At 44.5% G+C, this 26,331-nt stretch overlaps 1 protein-coding gene across 1 annotated transcript; it reads right to left on the bottom strand.

The window, feature by feature from the left end:
- Positions 1-4,840: 4,840 nt before the first annotated feature.
- LOC121539819 (transcription factor Sox-9-B-like) lies at positions 4,841-8,855 on the bottom strand. Its single transcript, XM_041848503.2, has 3 exons — positions 8,098-8,855; positions 7,583-7,833; positions 4,841-7,156 (listed from the first exon to the last, which is right to left on the bottom strand). Exons 1-3 carry the CDS (start codon positions 8,535-8,537, stop codon positions 6,369-6,371), a joined length of 1,479 nt encoding a protein of 492 aa, XP_041704437.2. The 5' UTR covers positions 8,538-8,855; the 3' UTR covers positions 4,841-6,368.
- Positions 8,856-26,331: the final 17,476 nt, after the last annotated feature.

Genomic DNA, 26,331 nt, shown 5'->3' on the forward strand with positions numbered 1-26,331 from the left:
GATGGACTGTCGTTTCTCTTTGCTTATTTGAGCTGTTCTTGCCATAATATGGACTTGGTGTTTTACCAAATAGTGCTGTCTTCTTTATACTCCCCCTACATTGTCACAACACAACTGATTGGCTCAAACTCATTAGGAAGGAAAGAAATTCCACAAAATAACTCTTAAGAAGCCACACCTGTTAATTGAAATGCATTCCAGGTGACTACATCATGAAGCTGGTTGAGGGAATGCCAAGAGTGTGCAAAGCTGTCATCAAGGCAAAGGGTGGCTATTTGAAGAATCTCAAATCTCAAATATATTTTGATTTGTTTAACACTTTTTTGTTACTACATGATTCCATATGTGTTATTTCATAGTTTTGATGTCTTCTCTATTACTCTACAATGTAAACAACTGTAAAAATAAAGAAAAACCCTTGAATGAGTAGGTGTGTCCAAACTTTTGACTGGTAGTGTATATATTTTACATGTATTTATACCCTTATTTTAGGCAATAAACTATATATACTGTACTTCCATTCATTTTTTAACTGGTACCCGGGACCTTCCGACTGACTCTTGTGAGGCTTGTGGGTGTCCTAGAGCAAAACGGAGAATGCCATCTTGTTCATGTAGGCCAAACCATTCGGACGCTATAGACGTTATTGTGAGAAGACTGATTTTCGGGACATCTCATGGTCTGACAAACAACGCTCTAGCTCTGCCACCTTTCACTGCAGGTGTGGAAGGGTGATATCAGCGGATGTGGTGGATTGAGACGCAGCCCATGCAAAAACACAGATATCTCTAGCTTAAACAGACGGATTTTGATGGGGATTTGTTTAGTATGTTAATTAGATTTCCGTGAGGGCGTGGAAATTGTAGGCTAAGGGTTGGTTAACAAAGTATTAATAATTCCACCATTTCTGTTGGTATTTTCCCCACATAATACCAATCACTTATTTATCTATTTATTTGTGCATTCTATAGCCGTCCAGTTTCCAAGGGTTGGAAGTTGGCAGGTTCTCTCTCTTTTTGTGTGGAATTTTACATTTAAAAGGACCACCCATTGGGCTCTGAGGGGGCAGATTACCATAGAGACGTCTGTTCGGAATATTAATGGGCTTCTCCTGGGAAAACTGCCCACGGATTGAGCCACTCCAAACCCAGTGTCCCTGCTTCCGCCACTGTTGCAGGCCTCTGGGGAGTGTGTGTGTGTGTGTGCGTGTGCGTGTGTGTGTGTGCGTGTGTGTGTGTGTGTGTGTGTGTGTGTGTGTGTGTGTGTGTGTGTGTGTGTGTGTGTGTGTGTGTGTGTGTGTGTGTGTGTGTGTGTGTGTGTGTGTGTGTGTGTGTGTGTGTGTGTGTGTGTAAGCCAAGTCTGGGGTCTGGTCCTCACCCAGTCCAGTATGTGCTCTGCACCCACACAGTTAGCTAGCGCATAACTCGGAAATGGGGTAATTACAGGACACAGTACATCCATATAAAGATGGAGAGAAGGTTTGTGTGTCTGTGCAGTTGAACGTTGCACAAGCCTATTAACACTTAATCTTAATAGATATCATTTAAGATTGCATTTTCTCTCAAAACACTTTGTTAGGGTGTAACTCACCCCATCCACCACCAATAGGTGCCTTGGGATCTTTTCAGACCCAGCCAACTTCCTTTCTACTCATCCAGAGATCCTGAAGTGAACAGGAACTGATGTGGCTTTTTTCGCTATACTCGACTTGAGTAGGTTGAGTCACTGACGTGATCTTTCTGTCCGGTTTTGCGCCCCCTCTGGCTTGTGTGGTGGAGGATAGTCAGCCTTGTCTCAGGGTAGTAAGTTGGTGGTCTGTTGATATCCCTCTAGTGGTGTGGGGGCTGTGCTTTGGCAAAGTGGGTGGGGTTATATCCTGCCTGGTTGGCCCTGTCCAGGGGTATCGTCGGACAGGGCCACAGTGTCCCCCAACCCCCCCTGTCTCAGCCTTCAGTATCTATGCTGCAATAGTCTATGTGCCGGAGGGCTAGGGTCGGTCTGTCCTATCTGGTGAAATTCTCCTGTCTTATCTGGTGTCCTGTGTGAACTTAAGTATGCTCCCTCTAATTCTCCCTCCTCTCTCTCTCTCTCTCTCTCTCTCTCTCTCTCTCTCTCAGAGGACCTGAGCCCTAGGACAATGCCGCAGGACTACCTGGTCTGATGACTCCTGGCGGTCCCCAGTCCACCTGGTCGTGCTGCTGATCCAGTTTCTGCTGTTTTGCCTGTGGCTATGGAACCCTGACTTGTTCACCAGACGTGCTACCTTGTCACGGAAGTGCTGTTTTCGATCCTCTCGCTCTCTTCCCCTACCTCTCTCTCTCTCTCTACCGCTCCTGCTGTCTCGACCCCTGAATGCTCGGCTATGAAAAGCCAACTGACATTTACTCCTTAGGTACTGACCTGTTGTACTCTCTACAACCACTGTGATTATTATTTGACCATGTTGGTCATCTATGAACGTTTGAACATCTTGAAGAATGACCTGGCCTTAATAATGGCCATGTACTCTTATAATCTCCACCAGCACAGCCAGAAGAGGACTGGCCACCCCTCAGAGCCTGGTTCCTCTCTAGGTTTCTTCCTAGGTTCCTGCCTTTCATGGGAGTGTTTCCTAGCCATCATGCTTCTACATCTGCATTGCTTGCTGTTTGGGGTTTTAGGCTGGGTTTCTGTATAAGCAATTTGTGACATCTGCTGATGTAAAAAGGCTTTATAAATACATTTGATTTGATTTGATCCTTCACCTTCACCCGTATCATGGCTGTAGGGTATCCTATGGTAATCAGTAGTGGGCCTGTAGTCAGACCTGTCCCTCAGAGCAGCTGACTATATGATTAGTTCCACTCAAACGGTTGGGTTTCTGTTTAGTCACTCACGATCTCAGTCTCTTGAGTTGCCCTGAGTTCCCCTTTAAAGCGGTGGTGCCAATCAAATCAATTAAAGTATTTCCATAATAACTATGCTTTTACAGTGTCATACATAACATACAAAGCAACAAGTGAACTCTGTTGCTGGAGTGATGATTCCTGTAGTTAACAGATCTACTCCACCGTGTCTCTTCTCGTTGGAGGATTGAATTGGACACCTGCATATGGTCATGCTCTACTCGCCCTCTGATTGGTCAGAAATAAGCCATAGGTCTACGCAGACAGGGCAGCTCAGTGAAGACAGCCCGATAAAGATTGGTTGATGGGTTGAGGATTATGCTAAGCCCTCTTGTCACAGGGCGAGACCGTTCATCTTATTTCAGTGCGCTGTTGGGACTGAGCCCATACATGTGACTTGGCCTGGGAGCGCACTGGCGGGGGAAAACATACATGTGTAATATGTCATCTGTCTACTCCCAAGTCCCACCATTTCCCCATTAGAAGAGCAGGGATACTGATGGCTTTTTCAGATGGGTCTCGCTGCTGCTTTCAACTGAAGTCATCTCTCTCCCTCTCTCATCCTTCCCGTTACTCGTTTTCCCCCTCTTTCCTACCTGTCCGGTGCCAAACTGATGTCTTCCAATTGGATCGCTGGACACAGGTGCTACATATCCTCCTCCCACCTTGATCAGCCAATGAGTTATAAGTGTACAGCCAGATCATGTAATATGATAATACAAATAATTATGCAGTTGTCAGTGACTGCAAAATAATATGGTAATTACATTACATACATGGGAAAGTGGATACTTCAGCTGGAGTGGTAGTTTCACTTCAGGAAGGGGCATCTTTCTCTCACACTAAAAGGCCGAACACACTGTCGAAATCGTTCTCACTTCTCTACCCTAAGCCACAGGGGATTTGGCTTTGCATGATGTTTGCAAAGTAACAACAAAAGTAAAACACAGTTGCCAGAATCAACATAATCTCTCAAAAAGATGCAAATGATTAGATGGATCAAAAACAACGATGGATGCCATATACGACTAAATTGTGTCAAACAATGAGGTTAATAAATATTCTGATATTAAAAACATACAATAACATGGATAAAATCCTATTTTATGGTCCTCCTATGCCATGTGTACATACTATTAAATTGTGGTTTCAACAATCACAACAGCTTCCAAAATGTGTGATTTATAGTAGTAGAGAATAGGAAAATGGCAATTGATCCCCTGGTGTGGTGAAGCTAGTCAATATTTCCTTGAGTTGACCTTTAAAGGATGGCAGCACTGAATATCTTTAAAGAGAGCTTTGCTGGAAGGGACGCAAAGTCCCCTGCTTTAAATTTGAACTTTTTTTCACGGTTTTACTGATTTTCTGCCAAGTAGCCTCCCCCAGCAAAGATCTAGAGTCTTACAACATGCAGACTGGAGGGAGGAGGGACCCCCTGCTGCTCCAGCTGACAGAAGAGAAAGCATCAGAAAATAAATGAGAAAAACAAGGCTTCTGAGAGAACCGCCTTCTCTCAGGCTCTTTATCTTTAACTCTTTCTGTCTACCTCTCTGTCTCAACATGACTGAACACTAAAACAATGATGTTGATATTGGGTTGGTATCAGGGGCACAACTTTAGTTTTAGAAGTGAGGGGGACATAATATATATGTATATTTTTATTATTATTTTATCCAGTCGGATAAACACTCCAAACAGCCTACCCGACCTCTCGGAGGCGTCCGCATGGTCCTAAAGCACACCCTTGCCTTGTTTTGTATCACATTCCAATGATAAAACTGGGGGGGGACAAAAATGCAATTTCAGAATGTGGAGGGGACATGTCCACCCCCGTCCCCAGTGAAAGTTGCACCCCTGGTTGGTATAAATGTTATGAATTTAACTAGAGAGTCCTTGTTCCCCCACCCCATTTAATAAGTAGTTAATGTTATGTGTAATAAAATATCAACAACCATTTTGTTTCTAAAGTATTTTCTCTTTTATTGCAAATACAATACAAAAGGTAAGCTTATTTTTAAGAAAGTACAGTAACATGTTAAGATAGCTGAAGAAAACGAATTGTTCAGACGTATCAGAAAGAAACATCATTACTGAGATAGTATGTGGTAGGACATAGAAAAAACTGTTCCTCAGAGAACACAGGAATGCTGGTACGTACCTCTAATAAAGCATATCAGCCACAGCATAAAAGAAATTAACTGCAAAACTTTGTCCATATAAGAAAAAAACGTATTTCCAGTTCTTTCAGCCATAGTTTAGAATCCAAACTCAAGAAATTCACAATGAACAATAATCCGTACACAACTAGATAGCAAAAAATGACAAATAAAACATTTAAGATAAAAAGATTTTACATACGATAAATAAAACGTGATTACAGTTTGTACCATTTTTAAAGTACCCACTCGGCTAAAAAGACCGGTTTATATGACATTTAATATCCAGAAGATAACTTATTTTTAAGACAAATTAATTTGTTGTATAAAGTATCAAATAAAGAATAAAATGCAAAATAATAATTAATTTAAAAAATAAATTAAAGGGTTAAGACTGAGAGGGGGTGGGGGCAGGCAGGCAGGCGGGCTGTAAAATGACACTGGTGTGGTGATGGACTGCAGGAGACACCCGAAAGGTCAAAGGGCACTTCCTGTGGCTGTCAAACACATGTTGTCAGACGGTAAGTATAATCTCAGCTGTGGCTTCTCTCTTCTATAATATATGCTGTAACACACCCACACACACCCTTTCACCCAACCTCTGATATACTAGGCACTAATGGTGCAAAAGGCTGGAATCTCCTGCACAAAACGATAACGTCAACTTATTTTGTTGTCATTCACAGCATGTGCCTCTTACATCTAAGAACGTGTTATAATCATGAGAAATCATTGATGGAGAAACCCTAAACTGCACAAATACAAAATGTAATTTATTTTCTTGAATGGCACAGAACATACTGTAAGCACAATGCACTGCAGGAAACATACACAACCAAAAAAGGATAGAGATTTACTGCCTGTACAAAATTCCACCAGAGAATTGAAGCCATAGAATAGATAACTGCACTACTGTGAGTGGTTTCCTGCTCAACTGGATACAAATAAAGCTTTTCTCTACAAAAATATTCAAAAAACAAACTGCCAGAGTAAAAAAGGTAAGAAAACATACACAGTACCTATTAAAAATATCAACAATTTAATAAGTCCTCACAGAGGATTTCTCAATGCTTTTTTTCTGTTCTTGCTAAAAAATATATTTCCTCAAAACAAATTTAAAAGGCCAGTTGTGAGCTATTCTGATCTAGTTTCAGTTCCTACAAGTCCAGCTCTCCTTCACCTACTCTGTCGTGTTCTTCCTCTGTTGTAAATTCAAGTGTCAGTTTGCTGGGAGCTAATGTTGGAATGTTGTGACAAAGTCTCCCTCTGCAAAATGGGCATGCCTAACAGTCTATATAAGTGTATGTTCGTGTAGATGATTGTATCCTCAGGGCCGGGAGAGCTGTGTGTACACTGGTTGCTGGTCCCAGTGATGCTGGGGACTGTGGGTCTGGGGCACGGAGGGCACCCCAGTTGGGTCTGCGATGGGGGTGTACATGGGCCTCTGGCTGGGGCTCATGTAGCTGCTGAAGGAGTACAGCCCTGAGCCCTGGCTCCCAGCTGCGTGGCTATAGTAGGAGTTGGTGCCGCCCTGGTGGTCAGAAAAGTCATACTGGCCCCGGGTGATGGAGGGGTAGGAGGACGAGCTGAAGTGCTGCAGGTTGAAGGAGCCGTAGGTGACGTGCTGCGGAGGGGAGGAGCTCTGCTGATCGTTGTAGTGGCTGGGGCTCAGCTGCTCTGTCTTGATGTGTGTGGGTGTCCTCTGGTTCTGGCCCTGCTCCCCTCCACTACCCAGCGTGGTCAGGGAGTGCTGCTGCTGCTGGCTCTTGGTCATCCAGCTGTGCCCTGTGGCGCCCCCTGCTGCCTGGCTGACTGCGGAGCTGCTGATGCCATAGGTACCGGTGTAGGAGACCTGGCCAGTGACAGCGCCAGGAGCACCCGGATGACCGTTGGGGGGCAGGTACTGGTCGAACTCGTTGACATCGAAGGTCTCGATGTGGGAGATGACGTCGCTGCTCAGCTCGCCGATGTCCACATCCCCGAAGTCGATGTTGAGCTGGCGACCCGTGCCTTCATGTAAGGGCCGACCCTCCCGCTTCAGGTCCACCTTGCCCACCTGGATGTCCGTCTTGGTAGGAGGGGTGGTAGGAGGGGTGGGGGGCCCTTGGGACTGGCCTAAGAGAGCGAGAGAGAGAATGGGTTACATATAGAATACATATAGGCTTTCTGTGATGCAAGTCTCAGAGCAAGAGCAGACCCGTGGATTTCTTTGAATAGGAAAACATAAGAGCTTTGCAAGTGGTCAAATTAATCTAGATATTAAGTTCAACTCACAGAGAACATATCTGATAGTATTAGTCTAAAGCTGTTCACATAATCTACTTTCATACACATGTATTGTTATAAAAAGTCTAGCAGCAGTAAACGTGTCAAATATGTGTATACATTGACGAACACATGCTGAATGCATTGCTTGCTGTATGAGATTTTAGGCTGGGTTTCTGTATAGCACTTTGTGACATCTGCTGATGTAAAAAGGGTTTTATAAATACATTTGATTGATTGACTGCAATAGGCACTAAGCATTATCTCTCTTCTTACCAGAGTGTTCTCCGGGGGAGTGCATCTCTCCCATGCTAGAGGCTGGAGAGTCTGCTTGCTGGAGCACCTTGAAGATCGCGCCTGGTGATATGTGCGTCTGCTCGCTGCCGTCATCAGACTCGCTATGTCCGTTCTTCATGGACTTCCTCCGCCGGGGCTGGTACTTGTAGTCAGGATGGTCTTTCTTGTGCTGTACCCTCAATCGCTCTGCCTCCTCCACGAACGGACGCTTCTCTCCCTCATTGAGTAGCCTGTGCGTAAAAGGCAAATGGATACATGAGTAAATAAAATATTCAATTGACAGCAAAACAGTTTCCTATTTTAATGAGGCATAGTATACCTTTTTATTTCAAAGGCTAAATGACGCAAGATCACAGTATCGAGTTCATATGCGTGCGTAACATGCATGGGTACAAGTAGAATGGAGTAGAAACTTGTTTCAGTAATAAGACCACAAACGCGTTGCCACGCGAAATAAAAATGTGGAAGTAATGACAGAGAGGACTGAGACTCACCTCCACAGTTTCCCCAGAGTTTTGCTCAGCTCAGCGTTATGGAGATGCGGGTACTGATCAGCCAGCTTTCTCCGGGCAGCTTGCGCCCAAACCATAAACGCGTTCATCGGTCTCTTGACGTGGGGCTTGTTCTTACTAGATCCATTCACACGGACTGGCATTGGCACCAGGGTCCAGTCGTAGCCCTTCAGGACCTGGGATACCGCGTCGCGGATGCATATAGGGAACTTGTCATCGTCGTCCTTCTTGAACTCCACGAGGGGGCCATCCGGACCCATCAGCAGTCCGTTCTCTGACGGTCTGGTGTTCTCGGTGTCGGAGCCAGAGCCGGACGGACATGGGGATCCCACAGAGTCCTCGGACATACTTGGACTCGGTGCGTCTGAGAGACATTTGTCTTGTTCGTCTGTCATTTTCAGGAAGGGGTCGAGTAGATTCATACGAAAAAATGTGTCTCACAAATACGCACGAAATATGAAAGTACGACCAAAGTCTTTCAAATGTCCAAAAGTGGAGAAAAAGTAACAGTAGACGCTCTTTGCTCCTGCAAAGAAGCTGTCAACTGCACAAAGCCGTTTGGAGAGATAATGTCTTTATGCATATGTCTTTCTGAAAGATTGTATAATAACCTTGTCTTGTTTGCAGGCGTCTCCACACTCGAGCAACAGCTGATGATTTGCTGTAACTTTTTCAGGTAAAAAGAGAAAGTGATCCAGTCAAATAGTATCCCCAGAACGTGTGCGTGCTTTGAACTGAAATCCTTTGCAAGCGGACTTTATAAGTGAGTTACTGTGCCGCTACAGAATGCCCGAGAAAACCCGAATATGATTGGTCGACCGACTGAGCATGACGAACTGAAGGAATTTGATCCCTCCCCTCCCCTCCCCTCCACACACACAGCCTATGCGTAGACATTCATGTATTTTGTGTACAATATTGATATAGGTATACTAATTCACGTACTGAAATAGATTTTGGTTTACAAAGGTGTGTTTATATTCTTAATCATAGACTAGGCTATTCACGTTTTTTTACTCGCACCTTCAAAGTTCAACCAGTGAAAACTGAAAATAAAAAGCAAATAGTGGACGAAAAAAACATTGAGGATAAAATCATGCAAATAGGCCTACCAATAATTTGTCCATTATAACTGAAATTGTGTGCATGCGAAATCCCATGTCGAAAGTCATACTTTTCATGTAGTGACCCTGCCCTAGGCTATTTTCTGTACGGCAAACAAAGGCCACGGCAGATAAGTTACTAAGACATATAATAATGTTTATTCGATCCATACCAAACCAATTATTATTCTACTGGTTAAAAATGTACATGCCCATAGGGGGAGACAGCAGCCCAGGAACGTATATTACAACGTGTACCTTTTTCTGGGGGACATCTGGAACTCAAGAAACGGTTGAAACAGTTGCACTGCAACCGTTGAGGAGGATAGCTTTTTTTTGTAATGACAGCGCTGGAGATAAAAGCAGTGGTCAAAATGGTCATATCATTTAGGAGTATTTCATCACCCAAGCTCACCATGTTTACATCCTCCTTTAAAACATATACGTTTGAATATTTCTGTCTCTCACCTAGACCTTCATAATAAAGTCGGTCTACATCAGGGACGGCTTGGTCATTCATAGTCCCTTGCAAACGAACCCATGTCTTTTGGTTGTTTATTTGGCTTTTTCTAAAGTTGTGGAAATGTAATTTTCGTTGTAATGTGTGCAACATGTTTTTCTGAGCTACCTGAAGTTGCATATATAATACTTTACAGATGTCTATAAGGGTAATTTCTACCATTACGCTCTCTCTCTCTCTCTCTCTCTCTCTCTCTCTCTCTCTCTCTCTGTGCATATTCTCTCTCTCTCTCTCACTGTGCATATAGCGGGTTGCTTTATAAGTGAAAGCGAGACTCTGGATGTTGTAAAATTGTTTGATTGCGTTATGTCAGCCTGCCGCGAAACGCAGAATCATTCAGTAATCCTATCTGCTCCTCAGAGCAATTAGAGCTCTGGTTCCAAATACAGAAAAACCCTATGCGAGTCTCCACTCTTGCGCAACTGTTTACTTACATGTAGCCTGCTTATTTAAGATGTTCATTCACTTTGAACATAAACAGAACAGAGCATTTTAGACTTTTGTCAATAGCTCCTGAGCCCTTACTGCGGTTGAGCAAGCAGCACGCACTATTAGGCCACTAAAACGTGTCCTGGTTGGTTTGTTTATAGGCCTAAAAGGAATAGAGGCACCACTGAAAACATTCACCAACAGGGCTCCCCTGGAACAACAAGATATTGCCTTTCAACTCCAATGATGATGATGCGGAAGATAAGGACTTATGTTGTTATAAATAGGGCCAGGCGTTTTTTTCTTGTCTTTTTAGAGTTTTTTTTTCTTTGACCTGTATTTCCAGCATTATCCACTGGGTTTGCTGCAGGCAGAAACTCATAGGAACAGCTCTTTAATTGACACAAGCTGTCTCCAATCAATCATTCAATGTCTGGTTGTGCTTGAGTGTTTGGTGGGGGGATCTCTTAAACCAGGGGAGTGGTAGTAAACGAGTCTTAATTTCACAAAGCCTATTATTTGGCAGGGAATACTATTTTTAGAACAGTGATTCTACACCTCACTTTGCTCAAGCTGATCCTCTCCAACAGACTCAATTCCTAATCATCAGAGGTTATAAAAATGGTGCAATTAGGACAGTTAAAGGATTTATTAATATCTACATTTGTTTTTGCCACATTTATTCTATTACAGACACCTTAATGCATACTTTTAAATTATATTATGTGAGCTAAACATACAAATAATACAATATAAAATATATAAAAACTTTTTCCTTAAAGTAAAATTTTTTTAGATGACTAATGTTACTGTCCCCACCATAAAAAAAAGAGCTTAAATACATGTAATTTTGTCCTTGAAACATTTAATTGAAATACTGTAGAATTCCATTAATTCCTGATCCTACTGGGGAGTGCCAATATGGCCGACCGGTAACTTCAAAGTCTCTCAATAGCCAATACATAGCATCAGCAATCCATCATTGAACGAAACGGTCTCATCCTTAACAGTCCCAACCAGTTGAGATGGAGGTATGTGACTCACCCCGTAACCCCTCCCCTCTCTTTCTGTTTGCCTGTAATTTCAACCACCGGCTCAGCACCAAGATAGCAGACTAGCCCTACACACTTGAAGCCCAAGGGGGTATTCACTAGGAAACAAACAGAACCAAACAGAAGCAAATGAAACGGGTAGGGATCTACCTGAATTTGTCCAATAAAAAGTATTGTTTTCGTTGCAAAACGTTTTCTGTTTGGAGTTCCTTTGCAAAACGCTTTGGACAAATCATTACACCACTGGTAACCATAGCACCATGTGGGTTTGCCCCCCTCCGTCAGAGTGAGTACAGATGAGCTATTGCTACGGTAGGCCTACTCCCACGCCACATCCTGTCAAAGATAATAAAGTCTACAAAATTGGCACAAAACAAACTAACAAAACATATGGTCTAATGTACTTACACTCAACATACTCCCCCACATATCACACACTCTGCCAACTTTCTATTTGTATTCAATGTGCAAGTCTAAAACTTTTCAATGATGGAATGGAATTCAAACACTACTGTGCAGATAACATACTGACTTCTCTTGACTGTAAGATACGGGTTGAGATCCATACGCCTCATTCTGTTTGTTATACAATGTAGAATATAGTCTATCCATTGACAGTGATAAGAGTCACTGAGCTGTGGTCTTATGTATAAGGATGAAATATTACATAGTTTTCATTCCAACCATACTGGATTGTCCTCAACTAAATGTGCCTTGGGTTTAGCATTTTTCCATGTAGTACAGTAAGTGCTGCATTGTGAAACAACCACATTATGTAGTGTCTGAATTCCTTACACTCCACTATGTAATACACCATAACTACTCCAGTCCATGAGTGATGAGTATCGGTCATACATAAGGCATTGCCCTGGGCTGAACAGGCCAGAGATAGTTATGGCTGAGATGCCTTGGGAAACTTCTCATCTTGACTTCGAGTCGCAGCGTCAAAATTCTGGGCAAACAGTGGGAGTCAATCCCTAAACCGTGTCGGCCTTGCCCTGAGAAACTCACTTGGCTGTCGGAGGTGAGTTCTGGGAGGTCTCCTCTGGTCTTAGCGTTCGGTCTGTCCAGTCAGGTTGTGGTTCAGCTGTTCTAAAGGATGTCCTGGCTGGGACACATCTAGATGCAATGATTGGGCATTGAGTCCCAATGTGCTGAGGCTCACGCAATTAGCTGTAAAACTGCAACATTTTCTTTCAGCCTCATGACAAAATATGTAAAATAACAGGAAATGTGATTTAAAAATACAAAATACTCTCAGCCTCATTACAAAATATGTAGAATGGCATGAGATTAGATATAAAACTGGACATTTTTCTCACTGCCCCGTGGCAATATGTGTAGAATTGCTTAAGAAATGCTAAATTCCTTGCTCTGACATTGAGGGGGGCCCACTCAGTGTACAAAACATTAGGAACACCTTCCTAACATTGAGTGTCGAAAGCGTTCCACAGGAATGCTGACCCATGTTGACTCCAATGCTTCCTACAGTTGTGTCAAGTTGGCTGGATATCCTTTGGGTGGTGGACCATTCTTGATACACACAGGAAACTGTTTAGCGTGAAAACCCCAGCAGCGTTGTAGTTCTTGACACACTCAAACCGGTGGCCTGGCACCTACTACCAAACCCTGTTCAAAGGCACTTAAATCTATTGTCTTGCCCATTCACCCTCTGAATGGTACATGTACACAATCCATGTCTCAATTGTCTCAATGCTTAAAAATACTTCTTTAACCTGTCTCCTCCCTTTCATCTACAATTATTTGAAGTGGATTTAACAGGTGGCATCACTAAGGGATCATAGCTTTCACCTGGATTCACCTGGTCTATATATATATCAGTGATAATCAAAACACTGTGTGAGAGATCCATGCCTCCCTCACCATGTTATACAGTAAGCCCTGGTATAGTCTCTGATTACCAGGCCACCAATTCAGTCGATCACTTCAACTTGTTGTCACTGCTCATTGTCTAGTGGCTGTGATTAATAGTTCCTGCCTGGCTAGCGGCCCAGCTCACATCACAGAGACCTGGGTACTGGGTGTCTGTTGACATACTTCATTCTGTTCCAGTCAATGTTTAAACAGGACTTACAGTATCAGGTCCCTGACATCTGCAAGCTAAGGCAGGGCTTCTTTCCCTCGCAACCCCCCCTTCTCCCCTTACAGTGCCTTCGGAAAGTATTCAGACCCCTTGACATTTTCCACATTTTGTTACGTTACAACCCCCCCCTTCATCAATCTACACACAATAACCCATAATGTCAAAGCAAAAACAGGTTTAAAAAAAACAGAAATATTACATTTACTCAGTACTTTGTTGAAGCACCTTTGGCAGCGATTACAGCATTGAGTATTCTTGGGTATGACGCTACAAGCTTGGCACACTGTCACGACTGTCTGTGAGATGCGGTAAACGAAGTCAGGCGCAGGACACAGAACTCTCGGATACGTACTTTTAATACGAAAAGGATCCAAAAGGACACAGAAAATAACTCCATGCAGGGAGGAAATAACCCGCTCACAAAATAGACAACCGTGAAAGGGAAAACAATCACACACAAAGTACAGATGAGAGACAGGGGTAATTATAAGGGAAACGATTAACATAATGACGAACAGGTGTAAACAATACAGACAAAACTAAACAAACACAGATAACATCGAACGGCAGTAGCTAGTACTCTGGGGACGACGAACGCCGAAGCCTGCCCGAGCAAGGAGGAGGAGCAGCCTCGGCAGAATCCGTGACACACACCTGTATTTGGGGAGTTTATCCCATTCTTCTCTGCAGATCCTCTCAAGCTCTGTCAGGTTGGATGGGGAACATTGCTGCACAGCCATTTTCAGGACTCTCCAGAGATGTTCGATTGGGTTCAAGTCCGGGTTCTGGCTGGGCCACTCAAGGACATTCAGAGACTTGTCCCGAAGCCACTCCTGTGTTGTCTTGGCTGTGTGCTTAGGGTCATTGTCCTGTTGGAAGGTGAAACTTCGCCCCAGTCTGAGGACCTGAGTACTTTGCTTCGTTCATCTTTGCCTCGATCCTGACTAGTCTCCCTGTCCCTGCCGCTGAAAAACATCCCCACAGCATGACGCTACCACCACCATGCTCCACCGTAGGGATGGCGCAAGGTTTCCTCCAGACGTGACGCTTGGCATTCAGGCCAAAGAATTCAATCTTGGTTTCATCAGACCAGAGAATCTTGATTCTCATGGTCTGAGAGTCTTTAGGTGCCTTTTGGCAAATTCCAAGCGGGCTGTCATGTGCCTTTTACTGAGGAGTGGCTTCTGTCTGGCCACTCTACCATAAAGGCCTGATTGGTGGAGTGCTGCAGAGATGGTTGTCCTTCTGGAATGTTCTCCCATCTCCACAGAGGAACTCTAGAGCTCTGTTAGAGTGACCATCGGGTTCTTGGTCACCTCCCTGACCAATGCCCTTCTCCCCCGATTGCTCAGTTTGGCCGGGCAGCCAGCTCTGTTTTTTATTTTTAATAAATTTGCAAAAATAGGACTGTAACGTGTAGATTGCTGAGGATGAATTTATTTATTTATTATATAAGTCTTTAACATAACAAAATGTGAAAAAAGTCAAGGGGTCTGAATACTTTCTGAAGGCACTGTATACCTCTCTCCCTCTATCTCACTTTCTCTCCCACTCTTTCTCTTCCTTTCTCTCCTACTCTATGCCCTCCTTCTGTCTTTCCATTCTACTTGTCCCCCTCCTTCTCTCTCTCTCTCTCTCTCTCTCTCTCTCTCTCTCTCTCTCTCTCTCTCTCTCTCTCTCTCTCTCTCTCTCTCTCTCTCTCTCTCTCTCTCTCACCCTCCTGCCAGACACAACCAAACCTCCACTATCATCTCTGTTGTTTCCTTGGAATAGTGCATAATGTCTCCAGCACAGATCCAGGGTGATCGTCCAGAGAATCACTCTGAGGCCTTCATTGCCGGGTCAGGTTTCCAGGGAATTCAAACCCCTGATTAAAAAATGTGAATTAGGTGACCGAGCCAGTAAAAAATTTGAATTAGGTGACCGAGCCAGGGGCAGGCCAGGGGAAACTGGATCCACTCAGACCGGGAAGGGGGAAAAGCCGCAGAAATACTGGTTCTCTCCAAAGATACGACTTGTGCAAATACCACTCTGTACAATAACAATGGTCTCCTCTGCCAGGGCGAGTTAACTAATGACAGATCCACACCTTTAATGCTGAGCAGTTGTTTGGTTTTAACAGGGGGGAGAGGAGAATAGTTTCTCAGAGGGAGGTCTATGCCAGTGGAAAACTCTCTCTCCCCTGTTAAAGAGAGAGAGCGAGAGAGAGAGAGAGAGAGCACCCAAGGTGGAGAGTGAGAGTGAGAGAGAGCGAGAACCCTCTGAAACCTCTGACACTGCGAAATGTTAGTCGGACTGGAAGTGGCTCCAACCATAATGCAACACATCTTTCACAGCTTATTGAATTGTGCAGTGCAGACAGAGATGCTAGACGCTTTTCTAAAATTATTTCTTGATGTGCATGTCCTCCTAGCCTAGCGCTTTGTAACCTACAGTTACCCGTGGTTCTGCTCAATTACGTTTCACTGGTGTTTTCTATGCCTTTTATGGCTGAGATGTATGTTAATTGCTGCCATGCAGTGGACTTACTGTTTACACATGTTTGTTTCCCACTAACTGATGTGGTTCATTATGTCATTATTTGGTGTCAGGTAGGATGAAACCGCAATGCAGATGTAGTTTTACACAAGTCCAATTTACATACGTCCAATTTCTCCTGCTTTGAGGCCAGTGTGTGTGTGTTTGTTTGTGTGTGTTTGTGTGTGTTTGTGTGTGTGTACCCTAACATCCATGCGTGCCTATGTGAGTGATCGCGTGTGTATGTTCGCCCCACACTTGGACTGTTGTTTCGGTGACTCACTCGTACTGACCAAGCTCAGTAATCCAGGAGACTTGCAGAGCTGTCAACGTTTAACTGGAGATGATGTCACTGCCTGTCCTTGGCTGGTTCCAAGCTGAGCACCTGTGTTACGGGCCATTGAGTGGACCCTCATCCAATCCCTCTCCTCCCTGTTTCTGTTCTCTGTAACCACAGCAGCTAAATATAGTTGGCACTGTCACACTGACGTAGGCACTAAATGACCTGCCAGAGCTACTGTTATTAATACTGTTCTACCTTTAAAAACACACATGGTCTAGTAGTTTAACCACATTGTCTTTGTTGACTCATAGACAGTGCTTAGTCTGCCTCAGAATAGCTATGTATGCCTATAATGTGTTTTAGGATGTTGTTTTGCAATTTTGACTGCTTCCTTATAGGTGAATGATGGCATCATACCTTCCATCTCCCTCCGCCTCCTCTCTGTGGCCCTCAGGGTTTCCAAGCCTAATGAAAGCCCTATTCTTTCTGCACAGTCACTGTGATACAACCTGGGAAAGGCTGCCAGCCAAATGAAAGAGTGATGATATCGGGTTGCTTTGGCTGGGTGCAGCATCTCTCCTTCCGTCCACCTCCCACTCCTGCCCTCCCGAAACCCCCGTAAGGGACCCTCGCCAAAAGGAAGGGACATTATGTCAAAGTAAGAGCTGGTATTTACAGTATTCCACAAAAAAACATGCTATAGTGATGTCAAAATTATTTAAGAGATGTTATTAAGACAAATATTTGAATGAAGGAGGGAGACTAAAAGTCAGCTATTCAAACCAATCCCTGAAGTGTTGTGCGTAGGTCTCTTCCTCAATTTAAATCACTGCCTGAGAGGCCTTGAATCACAAGTGGACATGCTGAGACAACACATTATTAAAGGCCCAGGGCAGTCAGAAACATGTGATTTCCGTGTGTTTTATATTTCCACACTATGAGGTTGAAATAATACTGTGAAATTATAAAAATGATGATAATGCCCTTTTAGTGTAAGAGCTGTTTGAAAAGACCGCCTGAAATTTCAGCCTGTTTTGTTGGGATGGAGTTTTGGCCTTCCTGGTGACAATTTGTTAATAGACCATTAAGAAAGAGCGTTCCAAACCTCTCTGCCAATAACAGCTTATTGAAAACAATCATAGTAAGGGACTTCATTGTTACCTAGAGATGATTTGATACTGTGGGGTGGGGGGGGAGTGGGGGGTCCCGGATGGTTGAGGGGCCCCGGATGGTTGAGGTGCAGCTCTCGGAACTGTGGGGGGATCTTGGATGGCTGGTTGCCTGGCGGTTGGGAGCTTGGGCCTTGTTGCCCCTGTGGGTCGCTATGGATGGGAGTCTGCTAGATGACTGAATGCAATGTAAATGTTGAGCGGCTTCACTGCAGGTAGATTGTATGTTTTAATATTCAATAAAAAAAAAAACGTTAGGTGAAATGAAGCCATCTGTGTTCCAGGGTCACTCCAGGGTCACTCCAGGGTCACTCAGGGTCATATCCTGCTGTATATTTCCTTATTGTGTTTTTTGTCCTCCGTTGTTACGCTCACTGTTAGGGTGAGGCTATGGGAGTCTGCTCCCCTCTTCCTCATCTGCCATCACCATATTCCCTCTCCATTCCTCCCTCCACCCTCTTCTGCCCTCTTTTCCAGTCACTCTTTCAATCCCTTTTTCCTCTTCTCCCTTCCCTCCCTCCATCCTTTCTGAAAATCTCTTTGCTACGTGGTGGAGGCAGTGGGAATGAGAGTAGGGTACCAGAAGGAGGCTGTCTCTACAGTAGTGTGTGCTGTTGAGTGCAGTATCCCAGGGATCCCCTGGCATCCATTAGCCAGCCACATCCGGCCCGCAGCTTCTCTTAGATCCATAACCCTGCCTCTGCTCAGCACGACAGTCCCAGTCCCAGGCCCAGGACTGGAGACAGCAGCATGGGGTCAGTGTAATCAGATTGTCCCAGTACAGTATCCTACCTGTATAACCTGCTGCTCCCCTCTGCACCTCTTCTCCAACACACTAGCATTACTTACCACAAGAGGAAATTGTCCTGCCTGATTTCCTGACATCCATAGTTCCTGAGAAGTGAGAGTATTACAGTAGAACTGGATCTGTAGAGAGAGAGAAAGAGAGAGAGAGACAGAGAGAGGTCATCCACTCACAGTTTCAGTTACCCTAGATCTGTTGTTAGCGTCTGTGCACTGTGCTGCGATGACAATCCTTTAGCAAGTGAGGCATGGCACATCTGTGGATGGCTCTGATGCTCTGATATGATGGTATGTCAACGTGCCTCGATCTCAAAACAGATAGAGATCTGAAAGAGAAAGGTCAACAGGCTGGTCTCATACCATGCCAGGAGTCCTGCCACTTCCCTCACAGCTCCCTGGCTGTAGAGGTATGAGTTGACCTGCTTATCGCATCACTGAGGCCTGTAATTAAAAAGGTAGAGTTACACTGTCTTTACCTCCGCTGACCCCTGCCTTGCAGCTTAATAACGGCCAGGGTTAGTGAAGTAGCTCTGGGGAGACCGGGAGAGGAACTTGGCCTCATGGTGGATGGAAGGAACTTGGCCTGCTTACCTGTTGTATGCTGCTACTCTTTAAGGGGGTGTTGACTCAAGGCTGAAGGGGTGGGTGGAAGTGAGCAAGTAAACACCTGGCATGGACGATGCCAGCGCAGGGCCTAGACTGTGCCAAGCTACCGGGGCTACTTCTACCCAGTATGACTGTCCTGGAGCCGGGATGCAATGAATCCTGTAAATGCTATTGGTAGTGTGTGTGTGCATGTGTGGCAGTGCACGCAAGGATATGTTTGTGTGCATGTATGTGGGCGTGCATGCGTGTTCTTGTGTCTATCCATGTATGTGTGTTTATATGAATGTGTGTGTTTGTATCCATATGTGTGTGCTTTCATGTGTGCACGATAGGGTGTGTTAGCTGTGCATGTTTGTATGTGTGGAGAGTATGTGTGTGAAGAGATGCATTATTAAAGGAGTATTCTAGACTCTGGGAGGAATGCAGGAACGTTCAGAGGCTCTCTGTCTCCATGGTAATATATTACTAATGAGCTAGAGGGAAAGAAGGAGTGATGTGTCAGGAAGGAAGAGAGAGGTCCACCAGAGGATTCAAATATTGTAGCTTGATGCAAAAAAGAAAAGAGAGCGATGTCAAGAGGAGTGAAGTTTAGTAGGATTTAAAGAGAAGGAGATTGAGCTCCCCACACACTGTAATAATTGGTTAATTCCATCTAAATCCCAGTCAATTCCGGAGTTTTATTCCTATAGATAAATTCCATATCCAATGCAACTGGACAGGAATTGAACTTAAACTGTAACCCAGTCTTCCAACTGTAGCATTAACCCCTTATCGAATCTCAACTCGGAAAGGAGCCAAAGCTTAAGCAGGGGACTTTCACTCTGACATGATACCACTGTCATCGGGAAGCCCTCCATTGTTAGGCGTCGTGTGAGAGGGAAGGATATGTATATGCTGCCTGTGTGTGTCGGAGGCTCATTCCACTGTGTGGTTTGGCAGGTCGAGTGGCGCTGTAGGTGGGAATGAGAGAGGGGCACAGCACAGTGGTTGGCCACAGGGCCATGGAGGCTATGAACACAGGACCAATGTGAGTGCGTGTGTGTTCGGGAACAGACAGGCTAGGTGCCTGTGTACTCCTGTTAATCCTTGACCTGGGCCTGCACGCAGCATTGTGCGGCGCATTAGACTTGTCATGCAACTAAGTTTGAATTTCTAATAAAAAAAATCCAGGCCTGAGCCTTTCAAAACAGGCTCCATCTGTGAGCCGCCTGGTATCAGCTGACTGGGCAAATAAACGCTGATGAATGTCAGTCTATTCCAGAACAGTGCCGAAGCTGTCTGGTACCATCAACACACACCCTCATTTAAAAAGGGTTCTCCGAAAGTCCCTTTATTAGTAATTATTGATTTTTCCTGGAATTAGCCGCTTTTAATAAATAAACTCATTTTGTACTGTACACAGTGTTAATCCATACGATAAACATTGGCTAAGAACTTTTGACGTCGGACTGGCTAATGAGGCTTTTAGGTAGCTTAGAAACCTTTCCGTAGCATAATACAGAACCACATAATAATTTTTCCCACAGATAGGCTCTGTTTTATTGTCACACACCAGTTAGGTGTAGTAAAATGGGTTGTTTTACAGGGTCAGCCATAGTAGTTCATGGAGCAAATTATGGTTAAGTGCCTTGCTCAAGAGTACATCAACAGATTTTTCACCTTGTCAGCTCAGGTATTTGAACCAGCAACCTTTCGGTTAATGACCCAACGCTCGAACCGCTAGGCTACCTTCCACCCTCATCGAGTAGGTTCTCTGTGCAACACTCAAACCAAAGACTAATCTTGACAAAATAGGTCAGATTCTGAGGAAACACAGTAGCAAGGATACATCGTAACACTTAGAAATGACCAAATACACATTTCATATTTTTTGTTACAAATGTATTTAAAAAATGTATTTAAAAGTTATTTAAGTACATTTTTTTCTGTTTATTTTCCATATGTACCCACTTTTTCCTTCAGAAAAGAGGTAAAACATTTTGGTAGTGGTAGAAGCGGATGCCTCGTACAGTTTTCCTGGTCCCATGTGTGACTTGTTCTCATCTTGACTATGTACACTAACGCAGTGCCAGAGAACAGTGATGCCGGCTCCTCGCTAGGTGCCAACTGATTTTATCGCTCAGAAAACAGTCTCCTTCCCATCCGAGCCCTCTCTGGAGCATATGAATACATTTTACACTCACACGAAGGAAAACAGGTAACTCTAGATCAACCTGAGGACCGAGAACTGTGTGCCTCAGATACACAGTACATATGACAAAGGTGGATCTGCATAGTGTAACCGCTTTATTTTCAATATTTTGTGAGGAATATTTTTGACGAAGTTGCAATTTTATAATTTAGTTTTAGAAAAATCAGCAGAAACGGATTTCTCCGTTTCAAATCACAATGGTTTTCAATTAAGGACACAAAACAAGAAATTAGACAGACAGTTCAATATTCCTTATGGAGTTTTTCTTAGCGGCAAACCTTTTTATGAACATGGAAACTCGAGGTCTCAGACTCTCACATAAATCCAAATCCACAACAGATCCATCTGAAACCTGAGCAAGCCACGGCGAGGCGTGTCAAAACGCCTCTCTCCACCAACCCTGTGATTTTATCCCCCCCCCCTTTCAGGAGTGATGAATGCTTAGCTGTTGATTTTAGATTTTTAAAAGCTGCTAAATTAAAATAAAGGTAGTGTCACATTCATAATATTTGGAGTGGCAATCGGTTTATTTTCCTTTTTATTAACTGCTGATTAATATTCAGTGGTGGTGGAGGTTAATATGCTGTGCTATTCCCCTGTATCCTGCACAAAGCTTCGTTTTCTCCCCGACACAGACTTCAGCCACAGCCACATATGCACAGAGGTTTGAATTACCGAATGATCTCCATTTCATCCACGTTCTTTCTTCTTCTTCATTTTTTGTTTTTTGAGGAACTTGTAATTGTCAAAATTAGAAGTCTTTTAAACCGTAAATGTGGATGTCAGAAAGCGCTAGGTTTTGGTCAAATTTCCTCTCAGGGTTGATTTCTCCCTAGTCGCTAGCTGGAGGGTTGCTAGCGGAGTTGTTTAATTAGAAGTTTGGATGTAGATGTGGAGAAGTGATGGGGAAGTGTTAGTGCCGCCAAACATTACGCTAACAGCTAGCTGCTAACGGACTGCCTCACAGGCCAGGCTCTCACAGTCACACAGGGAACTATTATCATTCCTTTCAATTATCATTATTGGTTTGTCAGTGAGGATATGAAGATCTCCCTGTACTGCTGGCTCAAACATCAGTCTACTGCAGTGTTCTTTACTCTCACCTCAGACATTCTGCAACCTGTTGTGGTTGAATACGGCCCAGGCCCACAGTGGCAGTGCAGTGTCTGTCACCAGTTTTGGTGTTGTGTGGCGAAAGACAAACATAGGAAAACACCTGTAACTGAGCTTTCACCTTCTCCCAAAAGACACCACTACCTCAGCCTGGGAAAATATTTCGACATCACCTTCTGTGGGAGCAGTACACATGGGGAACACCTTGGGATGTGGCCTGTGAGGGAACTATGACTGCATGCCGTGGGCAGGTCTCTAACATGAAGGGTGTCCTGGAACGACTCGGTAACCCAAGCCCTGTATTTTGACAGGCTTCCTGAGATATCTCTCATTTCCTGGTGTAAAACGTGATAAATCACTACTTTCATCACCCTTGAGGGGAGAAGAATTGAGACGTTGTCTAGGACACTTGGTTTGTCACATGGGGTGCTACCTCAGGTTTCTGTACTAGGGACGGAGAACGTTTTAGTGGGTGCAATCAGCTTCGAAAGAGTGCACAGGGTATATGCCTGTTCTCCTCCTTTCTCGTTCCCTCTTTTCTTCAACTCTCTCCGTCAAAGACTAAAACAAGGCTAGATGAATCACCAGCTTATGTACTTTTCAGTGCATCAAGGAATTTTCTGATGAATGGAGGAGTCCCCCAACCACAACCCCCGGCTGACATTCAAACGGCACATTACCCCACCGGTTGATTTTCGGCCTTTTCGCAACATCTCGTTTTTCAAGCGTGGCCCATCAAAAGAGTTTAGGCTGAACGCAGACCAGATCCCAGTAGTAATTCCCCCTGCCTTTTTTTCCTCAGCGGCTACTTAACTCCAATTTGTCCAGACATGGACTGCTGCGTGTGGATTTTTCGGAGGGGGTCGTTTTTAGTGTGTGTGTGTCTGACGGGGGTTGGGGGAAGGAGGGCTGGGGATGCTTTTTGCCTTAATTACAAATAGGGGTCAAAGTTGGTGGCAGCGGTGGGATCTAGTGATGGTAATAGCCCAGATCCATGTTGTGTGTTGTCAGGGTAACTACTTTACACATGCAATGGTCACTGGGTTCAAAGGTCAAACTTACAGCAGGGTCCCAGAGCCACTCGGCCTAATATACAGGTCCATGTACTGTACTCTCTAGGCTTCCAGTCTCATGTTAAGTTGCCACTTCCTGTTAAAAAACACACACAAAAAAAAACACTGGAAGGGATACCCATTACAGCTTTATGTGTTAGTGAACTTTTATTTTACAAGCTTTTAATACGTTTCCCAGGGGCTGCCATGATGGTTTATTTTCTGAATTTCTTTTTATGATTCAATATGGACATTCTCTTTCTCCTTCCTCTTTCCCTCCATCTCCATCACTTCTCTGACATTTTGTGAGCCATTTGCACTGTAAAGGACATTTATTCTATGCAGCAGACTCAACCCTCAGGTTCCCATAACTCCCTCTTCACCTCTCAATCTGCCTAATGTTTATCCAGGTTTGATTGACACTTCTGGGTGATGATAAAGGGGTGGGACATAGACACACAGCAAAGCAGAGATATTGGACCATAGCTGCCACACCACAGGTAATGGTCAAGTAGTAGCCACTGAATAAATCATTTATTTCCACTGCATTTCAGTTCTCCGGACTAACATACGGTCAGTTGTCAAATGCAGTTTTCTTGGGGGGAGCGCCATATTCTGGGAAACAAATACAACGTCTCTCTCAGCGAGCCTGAAAGATTGCTCAAATCGCATCCATCTGTTGGAGAAACATAAACGCCAAGAGGACAAAGGAGAGTGGCGGAGAGCCACGACGTGTAACATGACAGCGCTTCAGCAGGAACCTCGCCCTCCCTGTATCCAGAAGGGCACTTTTACATGCTAATTTCCTGCGAAAATGCTGTCACATACCCCGGTAATTCCCGAGAATGCACGGTCCAACCTCACCCTCCCTTCCATCTTTTTTCCTCCCTCCTACACACGCTACCATTTCATCATTCTTTGTGTGGCTTGAAGCACCAATGAAGTAGTAACCCTAAACGCCTCTCCAGTAGCATACATGTGGATCATAGGACCCCTGGAGTCTGACTGTGGCGTGTGCGTTTGTCCTGCCAATGTACCGAGCCTCAGTGAATTATAGTATTTTGAACATCGATAATGTTTTACTGCTTCTTCTTTTCATTAACGTAATGTATCGACATTCACAATCTGTTTATTGTTAATTGTGGTTTCATGTAGGAGGTAAAACTAGGTCATATTTAGCTGATGACCCCTTATAATCCTTATCCTAGAGTAAATCCAATCGTTTTATTGTGATAACTGTGATAGTTTAAAACAAAATCACTCTGCGTTCTATCTCAGGTAGAGAAATCACGCCACTCCATTCTTCTGTCTGATCATTATATGTTGTCTGCCAAGGCCTTTATAAAACTGTTACTTTTACCTGAGCACAAGTGATTTTATCAGGCCTCTGTGTGTGCTCCAGCCTACTGATTCCACCAAGCCTTTAGGGCGGAGTGGGGAGCGACTATTTAATCATGATCGTCCTCCAGTCAAGCGGCAGGGGGGGACGGGGGAGGGCAGGCAGCCTCTGTGCTGAACACCACCCCCTGTTGAGCATCCTGGCACTGGCGCATCCTCCCCCTGCCAATCGGCAGCCTCTCATCCCGGGCCAGGAAGACTCAGAGCCAATCAGAGCCCCCTCATTTCCTCTCTGGCTTCCGTGGTCTGGGTGACAGGGCAGTGGGGTGCTGAGGGACAGCTGGGATAGCTGGATGGCCAGGAGTGGGATGTTCTATAGTTACCAGATTCTGAGGTCAGCTTTGTGTTGTTACGCTAATTGTTAAGGTTAGGATTGAGGGAGGTTATTCTGATCCTAGATCTGTGCCTAAATGCTTCTTCTAGATCCTAATGGCCACCTAATCATCCCCAGCTTCCAATTGGCTCATTCATTCCCCCTTCTCTCCCCTGTAATAATTCTACCCAGAGCAGGATAATCTATGATGGCCAAGGTACAGTATGTTTGAGAGGCTATGACAGTGTGTGCAGTATGAGAAGGGAGCGTGAGGAAGGTATTGACTCACATTTATATGTTAAAAGTCCTACAAATATTTGACAATAACATATTATTTGGTGAAATCACCAGGGCCCCAAAAAATCTATAAATCTCTAAATTGTATCACCGCATGCTGCGAAATCCTGTTGTGTTTGCAGCTGAATCTTTCAGCTTTAAAATGTTTATGATAGACGATAACCATATGGTCAAGTATTGATACATCTGTACCGAACCGCCTCTATAGAACAGTTAAGATGGCACAGGTCCAGCCAGACATGAGAGAGCTGTGTCCTGGTGGTTAGGGTCTGTAGAGAGACTGGAGCTTAAAGCACCACTACCTTTTTTTTCTGTCTCGTTCCCCTTCTTTCTATCTCTCTTTCTCAGTTAGTCTCCTCCCTGTGAGTGCACATTCACACGCACGCACGCGCGCGCGCACACACACACACACAATTCCAATCCTGGCCACAGCAGATTTGCTAAACCATGCCAAATCCAGCCTTGCCAAGTAGTAATTGTTTCCATATTGTACATTACAGTATATTACACAGCCTTTTTTCTCCCCCCCTCTCTCTCTCTCTTTTCTCTGTCCTGAAAAGATTGTTGTACCCCTCCTGTGCCAGACGTCCCCACCCCTCCCTTTTTTGGCCACACTTACTAAACATCTTAATATTATTCAGATGATATGTAGGTGTGAAATTGAAAATATATTATTCGCAGTAGTCATAAGCGCTGGCCACCAATCACTCACAAACCCTGGCTTGGCAGAGAGAGACCATGCAGTGGCGGGTTTGTGTCTCTCATTATACGAGACAGACTACACTACATTCCCCCTCTGAACACTAACCTGTCAAAAATAACAATTTTACTGTGCATTAGGGCACATTTAGAGTGCCCATACATCCTGACTAGACCGTATGGTTATTGCATTCAGAGGGTTTTCGTCAATGTGTTTTCCTTCTTGCGGTGGGAGCACATGGCAAGCCTGGTTGGTTCCTCCTTCTGGCTTTCTGTGCATTGGTACAGTAAAACCAGCCGGTATTATAACATTAACCCAAATGGGCTTTGCGTTTGTTTCACAGAGCAGCTGGCTTGGCTGCTGGGTTCTAGCCCAGGTTCTGGGCTCTGGCCTGGGTTCCCTGGATCTGGGGTATGGGTTCTGGGTTCTGGGTTCTGGGCTGGGCCCACTGTGTCATTATGTGACCTCAGGCTACAGATGTGGCCAAGGTAGAGATGTCGACAGTGGTCTCCCACAGGATCCCACCACGCCCACCGCTGATGTAGAGACGGATGGAGGGAGACGG

Source organism: Coregonus clupeaformis, chromosome 1, assembly GCF_020615455.1.
Source record: "Coregonus clupeaformis isolate EN_2021a chromosome 1, ASM2061545v1, whole genome shotgun sequence".
NCBI lineage: Eukaryota > Metazoa > Chordata > Actinopteri > Salmoniformes > Salmonidae > Coregonus > Coregonus clupeaformis.